The following is a 12,500-nucleotide window of genomic DNA, read 5'->3' as shown; positions in this document are numbered from 1 at the left end:
CCATCCACGCTGAAAAGTGTATGGTATGCTGCGTATGTCAGAAGCTGTTATTAAAATCGATAAAAACTGCGGGCTGACAGAATGGTTAGGGCGTCGAACAAAAGGCCTTGCAGTATTTCTTTATGTTCTGACTTCAAATTTTGTCGAGGAGAGCTTTACCTTTCAAACTTCTGGATCGATAAAATTAAAATACCAGACAAATACTGATATCGATATTATCAGCTAAACAAATCATGGTCTTGTATCAAAATTTCAACCCACTATTGATAACAGCAGTTCGGCGTAATACCAAAAACGTTAGGGCACTGCAGTAAATACCTTTTTGAATATTTAAGGCGGTGAGCTGGCAGAATCGCTGCCACGTCGCGCAAATTGCTTAGCGGCATTCCGTCCGTCCTTACACATTAGTTCAAATTCCATCAAGGTTTATTTTGCCTTTCATCTTCCTTGAAATTGCTGGGCTTGTGTCAAAATTCGTAACCATTTCTATTGATATGTAAAAGCTCCTTGTATTTGCTTTAGCTATTTTCTATCGAATGTAAAAGCTCCTTGTATTTGCTTTAGCTATTTTCCTGTCAATAACATCTGGTGATTAATTTGGAGTCTCTCTTTAAAAACTATAGTTTATTTATGCGGTTGAGATCTCGATAGTACATCAATTTTTTTGTTTTTGCAAATAAAAACAAAATATGGCTTCCTTTTTTAAAGATGACATTGCGTTATGTGAGGAAGATTTGGCTGTCATGTTTGTCAGATAGAGCTGCCATTCTCTCTTTTGATAGCTATTTTATGATATCCATGGCAAAGATATTTAAATCTGAAATTTTCCAATCCACCTAGCTGAAATTATCAAGCGTGACGTATAAGCAACTTCTAAACTAAAGAAGTAACTATTTAACATGGTTTTCTAGCATAGACACAAGGTGAGAAGTTTACGGAAGGTAGTTAATTGATTAAATCAAACCCAACACTTGACGGTTACTTTATTTTATCGACACCAGTGTGATGAAAGGCAAATTTGAACTCGTTATGGTTTTAACTAAAATGTATAATGACGCAAGCATATGGTGCAATGAATTTTGTCTGATGTTTAAGATTCTGCCTTAATAGCATAGAATATATTAATTTTTTCTGTGTGTATAACTTTGACAGATATTCAATCTCCAGACTGCAGAGTTTCCTTTTTTGTACTCATAGAGCTTTAAGTGCCTTAAATGTTCTTTGGATACTTCCATGTTAGAAAGGGTTTTAATCAAAGAAAATTTAATTCTATTATTCTGTAAAATAATATTTAATTAGTTTAAATATACTCAAGTGCATAAAAATAATTTGTAATTCCATTAGACATTCTAAAATACTATTAAATTTTATTCAATTTTAAACAGAACTTATGGGATGACCTGACATATATGTGCTTGTATGTAATGCAGCAATATATATGTATATATATATATATTATGTATGTATGTGTGTATACGATCCAAGAAGTCCAGTCAGGTAAAGTGTTACTAAAGGGAGTGTAGGTTTATTTGGTATATAATGTTACGTTTACAAATTGTTCATATTGTTTCAAGTATCATATCATCAGAGGAAAAATCTGTTTAGTTGTGCTTGTATGTTTGAGCGTGAGTGTATGTCTCTTTATAATTGTGTGTGTGTGTGTGATCGTATATTTGAAGATGTGAAACCTTTAATGTAACATGTGATTGATATTTTATTTTATTAAATATGAATTTCTGTTTCTTATTTTCAAATGTTAATGTTGCAGCAATAAATGGTACGATAAATATCAAACTAAGCTTGGACGCGGAAAAATACCAGCTATTTCCAGTTTCTGGAAGAAACGAAAAAGCATTCGACATTCGGTGGAATCTGCACGAAGCAAGGACCCACTCAGCACTTATAACAGTGTGATAATTCCATCACCAAATCCGAGAAACAATGAAACAGGTAAACTTACATGCGTACACACACACACACACACACACACCACACACACACACACACACACACACACACACACACACACACGCACACACACACACACACACACACATATATATATATTAGAACGTTTGGAGATGATGTACAGGTATTTTATATTAGAAGAAATGAGGCACTCAGGAATTCGGATGGTTTTATATTCACAGATATTTATTCGTATATTACATGTTTTTATACATCATATATCATATATTAGCGCTGTCGTCCTTTCTGATGGAGTTTTCAAATTGAACTATATATATATATATATATATATAATGTTTCTTTGTGTGTAAAATGCTTCTGCTAGTAGGCACCAAAGCACCTCAATAAATCTACAAAAATACCATACTTCTTCCTGTTAAGTATAATGTTTCTGTCGATATAACGTTACGTTGCTTATGCACAGTAAAATTATAAGATCGCTCATCATAGAGGAACTAATGGTTTGCTAGATTTCTATCACGTTGTCCTAGAAATCTGCAATATGACAAAAGCTTAATGTTTAATTTTTTTTACTGAGAAGCTGAGAAGTGATACATGATATCTATTGTCGCCTGACTCTCCAAACATCATGGCCTCTAACAATTATTGGCGCCTTATACTTACGCATCAGTCACCATATGAGCATAAAGCGATCTTTCTGTCATATTTATGACTGTTTGCGACTTTTGAACAAGTCTGTGGTATGACTGGCCTTCAAATCTCCAGTCAGTGACTGCAGAATGATTTTTAACTCACAAAAGAGGAAACGAGACTAACGTTTCTGTGTCTCAGAAAGAAGGGTTCGTTATCAATTCTGGCTCATCCTTAACGCGTAACCCAGACATATATCACTTTTAATATTCTTATCTCTTTCGTAGTTCTCGATCGTACATTGATGTAATTCAATGACACCACGAGTAAGTTTTATGAATATATGAGTCTCAGTTGCATTTCCTAACGTTCTTCAGTTTTATTGTTTGCTTTTGTGAATATGGTGACGCCTTTATTCAAGTAGATGTCTTTGACAATTAAGTGCCTTGATCATGCAACGCGATACGATACGGATATGATGCATTGACTTTACACTTTTTTACAATTGCTGTTGTTTTGTGTGTCCTTGTCTTTCTGTGTGCTTGCGTGCGCGCTCGCGTTTGTGTTGGGAAGAGAATGATACTATATTAAATAAGGTTGTCATACTTGAGCATTGACATGTGGCGTGTTTACAAACCCTTTCATTATTCTATTAAGTTTAGCTGTGACGTAGTAAGGGATTCCAGTACTCGAGAGCAAAACACTCTTGCCATCTCCTCTTTAAATCATAGGCCAGGGGATATTTCGAGACACTTCATTCCTTCGCTCGGTGCCATTTACCCTGTCTCTCCTCTATTTCTATGCCTATAAAGTTCGGTGTAAAATGCGTATTATGGATTTGAAAAAAATGCTACAATTCTATGTAGGCGCAGGAGTGGCTGTGTGGTAAGTAGCTTACTAACCAACCACATGGTTCCGGGTTCAGTCCCACTGCGTGGCATCTTGGGCAAGTGTCTTCTGCTATAGCCCCGGGCCGACCAATGCCTTGTGAGTGGATTTGGTAGACGGAAACTGAAAGAAGCCCGTCGCATATATGTATATATATATATGTATGTGTGTGTTTGTGTGTCTGTGTTTGTCCCACTATCATTGCTTGACAACCGATGCTGGTGTGTTTACGTCCCCGTCAACTAGCGGTTCGACAAAAGAGACCGATAGAATAAGTACTGGCCTTACAAAGAATAAGTCCTGGGGTCGATTTGCTCGACTAAAGGCGGTGCTCCAGCATGGCCGCAGTCAAATGACTGAAACAAGTAAAAGAGAGTAAAGAGTATATGTGTGCTCACACTTTCGCAGAGGGCGCAAGAAAACAAAAGTGGAAAGAGGAGCAAGAAGGTGAAAAGTTCTGGATTATCGCAAGAAAGATTGTTTATCTGTGTCATTTAACCCAAGTAAAGTACTCCCACGCTTGCTTTCTAATCTTATATAATTTATACTATCATAGCTAGATTGCCCCAAGGCAGACGGGTACTCTGAGCTTAAAGGAGCTGTGCTGTATTTATATAATATTTAGCACCGCACACTACTGAATGAAATTAGATTGTTTACAATTTAGAATTGCTTATCGTTCGAAGAAGCGGACGTGGATTACTTCCTAGTAATTAACTCCTTTCGATAGGTCGGCTGCTGAATAAATTTAGTGAAGCGTGAAATAATACGAAGAAATGGACGTTTTGTTTTAAAATTCTTTTTCTACAAAACACGCCATCACACTGTTGTTCTTATTTCTAAAGATATTCAAAACACAGGGAATTAGATGGTATCATTTGTACTCTCTACATTTGGGAAACTTGCATTAAGCCAAATGCTATCGACTAAAAGATTTCAGTTTAAAATTTTAGAGCTGCAAGCATGGCAGTTTGACTACGATCTTTGATTAACGCGTATAGCTACGAATGAAATTTAGGCAAAAGTCTTCTTTTCCCAGAGACGTGTGCAAGCGTTTCTCTGGTTTTCAAAACATATGATCAAAATGTGGTAGATTAAATTTGTACAGAGCCCATTGGATAACTGACGCGTGGGTGGATAAGATATTTTTTATGCTTGTCAAAGTCTTTTTGTATTACATTGTCTCTGGGCAAAATGTGTCAACATAAAATATGTAGTAGTCGATAAAACAAGTATTTGGGTCAGGTGCCAATTTGAAAAGAGCATATCTATTACTTGATTAACTCCTGTTTGAATTAGTTTAATAATACCTATATCATTAAATAAAACAGTGTTAATATTTTACCTCTCAAAGATATGCGTAAGTGAAAGGAACAGCTGCTATGGTCAGAAAATAAAATAATACAGCATAATATTCAGATAGAAATATTCTAATGCCTGAAAAGGTAAACCAGGAAATAATTCTGGAAGTTATACTCTTTACTCTTTGACTTGTTTCAGTCATTTGACTTCGGCCATGCTGGAGCACCGCCTTTAGTCGAGAAACTCAACCCCGGGACTTATTCTTTTTACGGGGACGTAAACATATCACCATCGACGCTGGAGGGACAAACAAAGACACACACAACACACGTATATATATATATATATATATATATATATATATATATATATATATATATATATACATATATATATATATATATGATGGGCTTCTTTCAGTTTCCGTCTCAAATCCACTCACAAAGCTTTGCTCGGCCCGAGCTATAGTAGAAGACACTTGCCCAAGGTTCCACGCAGTGGGACTGAACCCGGAACCATGTGGTTGGTAAACAAGCTACTTACCACACAGCCACTCCTGCACATATAGTATATTAAGTTTTTAACAATAGTCGACAAATAAAGTTAATGCTTTAAATTTTGGTTTAAAAAAGTTGTTCTGATAATAGGCGTACGAGTGGCTGTGTGGTAAGTAGCTTGCTTACGAACCACATGGTTCCGGGTTCAGTCCCACTGCGTGGCACCTTGGGCAAGTGTCTTCTACTATAGCCTCGGGCCGACTAAAGACTTGTGAGTGGATTTGTAGACGGAAACTGAAAGAAGCCGTCGTATATATGTATATATATATATATAATATTATATATATATATATATATATATATATATATAGAGATATATATATATATATGTATGTATGTGTGTGTATATGTTATTGACTGTATATATAATATATATATATGTATATATGTGTGTATATGTTTGTGTGTCTGTTTGTCTCCCCAACATCGCTTGACAACCGATGCTGGTGTGCTTACGTCCCCGTAACTTAGCGGTTCGGCCAAAGAGACCGATAGAATAACTACTAGGCTTACAAATAATAAGTCCTGGGATCGATCTGCTCGACTAGTGGAGGTGCTCCAGCATGGCAACAGTCAAATGACTGAAACAATTAAAAGAGTAAAGAGGAAGAGAGATGAAAAATAAAGAAACAAACAGGACTGTATAGAATTTTGCACTTTTAAAAATATACAGCAAAGTGATTAAGTGAAATTTTCACAGGCTAATACACCTAGTAACACAAATCTTTGAACCGTTACATACGTAAGTAGTATGAGACAAAATTTTAAAGAAGAAAATGCCAGTCTTTGTTAATGTTAGCAACGAGGGAGGTGACTAGCAACAAGAAAAACAAAACACGATGTATTCGATAAAGACAAATGCCTCTCCATCTGAGACTATTGTCAAGTTCTGAGAGACGAACATGGTAAATTAGATTTGCTTGGTAGATTACAGAGTATTTTTCATTTGCCGTTAATCGAATATCTGAATACTGGCTGGTATGTGCTATGATGTACTTTCCAGCAACCAGAGTTGAAGTCGATAGAGAATAGCAGCAAAGACTGTAACAACGACAGGCTGTAGTTCTCAGGTTACCATAGATCACTCCGACTGCGTTCCTAGAATGGACGCAAAGATAAGGCGTAACAATTGACGACCAAGTAGCAGAAGTATCATTTACTTTTCCTTAAAATTATATAAAAGCATGAAGTAGAAATTTCACATAATATCAGATCGAATCAGACACTAAAATATATTATCTTAAATCAATGCTTCATATCGGGACATATGATTGGAAATTGGTAAATTTTCGTGTTTGATAAAATTAAAATAGTTTTAAACACATATGTACAAACAAAAGTTGTTGCAAAGAGAAAAAAAAAAAGAAAGAACAATCCTATGAAGGCGAACCCTACTATGACTTCTTGTTAATAAAGAGAAAATGAGCAGTTTGAAAATCACCGTGTCAAATTTTGAAATTTTAAAATTTGTTCATGTAAAGGGCGACAACTACTGACAATACATTTCAGTTATACAAAAGATCCGTCTCATGTTAATTTATGCTCTCTCTTTCTCTTTTACACACACACAAACACACACACACACAGATACACACACGCACACATACACACACAGATACACACACACAGATACACACACAGACACACACACAGATACACACACATTTGTATATATAATGTGTGTGTGTCAGCGAATTCAGAATTCATTAATAATTACATTATAAGTAGATTCATATACAATGCCTCTTATGAGGTTTGAAAGAAATATACCCAATGACCACTTACTGATTGCTTCTTTACACAAACACACAAGCACACACACACGAGCACAAACACACACACACGAGTACAAACACAATTACACAAACATACACCACACAAACTGACTCTAAGATGTGTAGTAATTGCATAAGTGCATTTACATATCTCTTTAATAATTTGTCGGATTTGATAACAAATATAATACCATTTGTTTTTACTCAGCTACATTTTAAATTATGTTGTCTTGTATTTTCTTGTATTTTCTTGCTTAAAACTGAATTTCTTCCATTATATTTTATATGGCTTTTGGTATACTCCCCTAACGCGCACGCACATACACACACACATGTAATATTGGTTTGATTCTAAAGCGGCGAGTTGGCAGAATCGTTAGCACGCCGGGCGAAATGCCTCGCCGTATTTCGTCTGCCGTTACGTTCTGAGTTTAAATTCCGCCGAGGTCGACTTTGCCTTTCATCCTTTCGGGTGTCGATAAATTAAGTACCAGTTACGCACTGGGATCGATGTAATCGAATTAATCCCTTTGTCTATCCTTGTTTGTCCCCTCTATGTTTAGCCCCTTGTGGGTAGTAAAGAAATAGGTATTTCGTCTACTGTTACGTTCTGAGTTCAAATTCTGCTGAGGTCGACTTTTTCACTACTAGATCTTTCACTTTTTTTCTGTAATTAGACTGGGGCCATGATAGGACTTTGAAGAATCTTTAGTCGAAAGAATCGATCCCAGTGACTTTTTAAAACCTGGTACTTATTCTATCGATAACTTTCGCAGAACCCTTAAGTTACAGAGACGTAAACACACGGACACTGGTTGTCAAGCACGCACACACACGGGAGGAATCTTTGAGTTTCCCTCTATCAAGCCCACTCACAAGGCTTTAGTCACCTCTAGACTATAGTAGAAAGCACTCGACAATGATACCATATAATGAGACTGAACCCAGAACAACACAGTCACAAATTTATACTACCAATAAATATTTTGTGTTTTTCTTCCAAAGTTGATTAATACTCCATAATATCATCTCTTTCCCTCCCTCTGTTTTTCAGTCTCAAAATGCACTACACACCTTCACCTTACATATATATAATATATGTGTGTGTGTGGTGTATATATATATATATATTATATATAATATATGTGTGTGTGTGTATATATATATATATATTTATGTATGGTATATATATGCTAATAATAATAATAATAATAATAATAATAATAATAATAATAATAATAATAGGGAATATAATTCGAAACTTACAGGGAAAAATTCAAATCAGCAATACTAAATCAAATTTCACAATATATAATATATGTATATAATTAAGAGAAATAACCTCTATTAAGTAATTCAACAGTGAAAGACATTATCTGTACCATATAGAAAAAAATTTTATATATTATAATGATATTATTTAAAAAATCACTAAATTAAATAAACAATTATTTATTAATTTAGTGATATATATATATATATCTATATATATATATATATATATATATATATATATATTATATATATACTCTGCTTATACATAAATTAATTCCTTTTTAAACTTTTTTACAGATACATGGATTAAGAAATGGTGAGTAGCAACAACTTTATTTGCATTAAATAAGATAAGAAATATAATCATCGGAGCTTTCCATTTTTAAATACACTGACATATTTCTATGTAGTAAAAGTTATTCTTATTTTCTTATCTAAATATTTATTAATACTTTTGTTTGAAATTTTCTACGTGATCTCTGTTAAACTGTTAATACATTTTGTTTTATCTTTTCAGGGCCAATGATACCAGACAATATGAAGAAATGGTATGTAGCTTTTCTTCAAATATATTTTATTATATATGATATAATATATGAGTGGCTGTGTGGTAAGTAGCTTGCTAACCAACAACATGGTTCCGGGTTCAGTCCCACTGCGTGGCATCTTGGGCAAGTGTCTTCTGCTATAGCCTCGGGCCGACCAATGCCTTGTGAGTGGATTTGGTAGACGGAAACTGAAAGAAGTCTGTCGTATATATGTATACATATATATGTGTGTGTATGTGTTTGTGTGTGTGTTGTCCTCCCTAGCATTGCTTTGACAACCGATGCTGGTGTGTTTACGTCCCCGTCACTTAGCGGTTCGGCAAAGAGAACGATAGAATAAGTACTGGGCTTACAAAGATAAGTCCCGGGGTCGATTTGCTCGATTAAAGGCGGTGCTCCAGCATGGCCGCAGTCAAATGACTGAAACAAGTAAAAGAGTAAAGAGAGAGTATATATATATATAACGGAAGGTTTACGAAAATAAACAAAAGACGAAGGCAGGTGGAGAACAAACAAATAATGTATTAGTATGGCGCTCAGGAATAGAAATAAAACAAGTCTTTTACGTTTCGAGCCTACGCTCTTCGACAGAAAGATACACAGAAAAGAAACAAGGAGAGAAAAAATTGCGTGTAGGGGCTAACGAACCAACATGGCGTTTTGATTTCAGAAGTCAGAGATCGGAGGTCATATATATATATATATATATATATATATATATATATATATATATATTACAAGGGTTGGACAAAATAACTGGAACGCGTATTAAATTCAATGAATATTTATTTGATATGGAGATGGTCCTCCTTTAGCTTTCTGAACAGCTTCAATACGTCTAGGAATTGATTCATAAAACTTCCTGACTTCATTGAGAGGAATTTTGAGCCATTCTTCCTGCAAAACCTGCTCTTATCGCTCCAAGATGCACCATGGATGCTCAATAATATTAAGATCTTGAGATGGTGGCAGCCACTTCATGTGTTGTAGCTCACTACTATGTTCTTCATATCAATTCTTAACCACATGAGAGGTGTGTATAAGAGCATTGTCATCTTGGAAGCTACACCCACCATCAGGGAATAATATCTGGATCATAGGAAGAACTTGGTTTCCCCAAATATTCAGATAGCATTTGCTGTTGATCTTATCATGCAGGGCAACGTTTGAACCAAGAGAATTCCAAGAAAGGGCTACCCAAAACATCACATACCCTCCTCCGTGCTTCAGTGTAGGAATAAGGCAGTCAGGACGAAAAGTTTCCCCGAGCTGCCTCTACACATAAACTCTCCTGCAGTGGGGAAAAAGCAAAACTGGGCTCGTCGGGGAATATTACTTGCTTCTATTGGTCTGTCGACCAGCCCTTGTGATCTCTACATTAGTTCAGTCTTTTCTGAATGTTTTGATGAGAAAGCAGAGGTTTCCTGATGGCGGTACTTCATTGATATCCGGCTTTACTGAGCTCACCGCAAACAGTTTTTGACGAAACTAGGCTAGTCAAATGTTTATTCAACTCGGTAGTCACTTTAGGGGCAGTTGTCCGGTGAGTTTTCCATCACAATGTGTTTCAACATTCATCGGTCTCTTTCAGTGAGCTTCGAAGTCCTGCCGGACTTACTCCTCCTGCTGGAGGTTTTGCCCTGCTTCTCAAATTCAGTCATGGTCCTTGATATGGTATCTCTCGAAAAACCCAGGAGCTCAGGTTTTCTGGTGACGGAAGTTCATGCCATTCGAGCTCTAACAATTTGCCCTTTTTCGAACTCTGTGAGGTCACGCCTCTTAGCTTAATTTATACTATGATCCGGAAAAGCGATAAAAAATAATAATTAAATTAGATAAATAAAACCATGTTCAATACAAAAACAAAACATACTCACAATGAAATTTGGATGGATATTCCTAATATCATTGAAATATTAGAGTTAAATTTCTATTGTTCCAATTTTGTCCAACGCCTGTATATCATCATATATATTATATATATATATTATATATATATATATATATATATATATATATATATATATATATATATATATAATACACACACACATAATAAGTATATGCTCGCCAGTAATTAATTGCTTCACACTCCATTTTGAGTTCAGATCGCACAATGTTCTGACTCTCCTTCGGGATTTCGGGAGTGATAAAAAGAAAAGTAACACAGATGTGCTGGGCCGTGGTAATCAAATTTATTCTCGTTCAAAATTGGTGGCCTCGTATCAACAACGTTAGGAATCCGTATTAGCTTTGGTTGAATATTTATGGTAGAGAGGTCACAAATCTAATAGACTACCAGGCATGAGTTATGTCCCTTTACATTTCCTGTTCGAATTCGTTCCTTGCACCAGTAGTAGAAATACAATTAGAGTTGTTGTTGTTGTTATTATTATTATTATTATTATTATTATTATTATTATTATTGTTATTATTATTATTGACGGTGTATAAATAACAAATAGATGTATTAATTAAACGCTCGAGAAGTGAGAAAGTCTTTTACATTTCGAGCCTACCCTCTTTGTCAGAAAGAAACACAGAAATAAACAATGAGAGAAAATAAATGAAAATAGATTTAGTGGCTGGCGATCTATAATGGCGAATGCCGCACAGAGTGGTCACACAGGAGGGCTAGGAAGAAGGGGAGATAATATATATTCATAGAATTTTAATTTTAAAAAAAAATTTTGTTTAATGCTTTTTTTCGTATTCTTTTCGTTACCAGACAAAAGAAATGGAACTTGGAGATGAAACAGTTGAAGTACCTCTGGATGAAATTAAAACTCTCTCTGATTCGTCTAAAGATGGGGTTCCGAATGGCTCCTTAAGTCACAGTGTTAAAACTACTGAAGAATCACTCCCCAGTTCATATGCATCGATTTCAAAGGTTAAGACTGATGAAGCAAAGACGGAAACTGAAAATCAGCAGAACGATATTGATACGGTCGTTCTATAATAATAATTATCATCATAATAATAATAATGATAATAATAATAACAATAATAATAACAATGATTGATGATGATGATGATGATACATCATCGTAAAGACAAAAAGTACGACTATTTTTTTAACGTCATTTCGGATTTATCACAATTTGGATATAACATGGTGTTTTCAAAAAAGCAATAACGTTTACTTTAATTAATTATGTCTATCAATACAACAAATCGTTTTCATTAAACACAATCAACCTTAAAGATCTGACGGAAATGCATTAAAACAAAACATTTAAAAAAAAACTAGATTTCCGTATATGTGTGAGTGTACATATATATATTTGTATATGCATATATATATATTTGTATATGTATGTAAATATACGGAAAACTGATGAATATATATCCTAATTATAATAATATCTTCAATGAAATTTCAAAGCATATACCACAGAGAGCAAAATAAAAACTTGTGTTAAGTTACTGTTTTGTAAAGAACGATCAGATTCTGTTCTACCGAGAAACTGAATGTAAAATAACAAGTATGTAATAATACAAATACAAATATTATGAGGCATTATGAAAAAGACACGTTGCTAAAAATGTGAGAAAAATGTGGGACAAATGGTAATGCACCTTTCTTATATTTTCTT

The 12,500-nt window shown here is 34.7% G+C and overlaps 1 protein-coding gene across 1 annotated transcript in view; it reads left to right on the top strand.

The window, feature by feature from the left end:
• LOC115216627 overlaps nucleotides 1–12,500 on the top strand; it is a 48,893-nt gene that overhangs the window by 35,866 nt on the left and 527 nt on the right. The window contains exons 3-6 of the mRNA XM_029786110.2: nucleotides 1,769–1,950; nucleotides 8,654–8,672; nucleotides 8,874–8,904; nucleotides 11,633–12,500. The exon at nucleotides 11,633–12,500 is cut by the window's right edge and continues 527 nt beyond it. Coding sequence (XP_029641970.1) covers nucleotides 1,769–1,950; nucleotides 8,654–8,672; nucleotides 8,874–8,904; nucleotides 11,633–11,863 — 463 coding nt within the window. The 3' untranslated portion in view covers nucleotides 11,864–12,500. The remainder of the gene's footprint in view (nucleotides 1–1,768; nucleotides 1,951–8,653; nucleotides 8,673–8,873; nucleotides 8,905–11,632) is intronic.

Source organism: Octopus sinensis, linkage group LG10 (genome assembly GCF_006345805.1).
Source record: "Octopus sinensis linkage group LG10, ASM634580v1, whole genome shotgun sequence".
Classification (NCBI taxonomy): Eukaryota; Metazoa; Mollusca; class Cephalopoda; order Octopoda; family Octopodidae; genus Octopus; species Octopus sinensis.
This window is presented reverse-complemented; position numbering and strand designations above follow the sequence as displayed.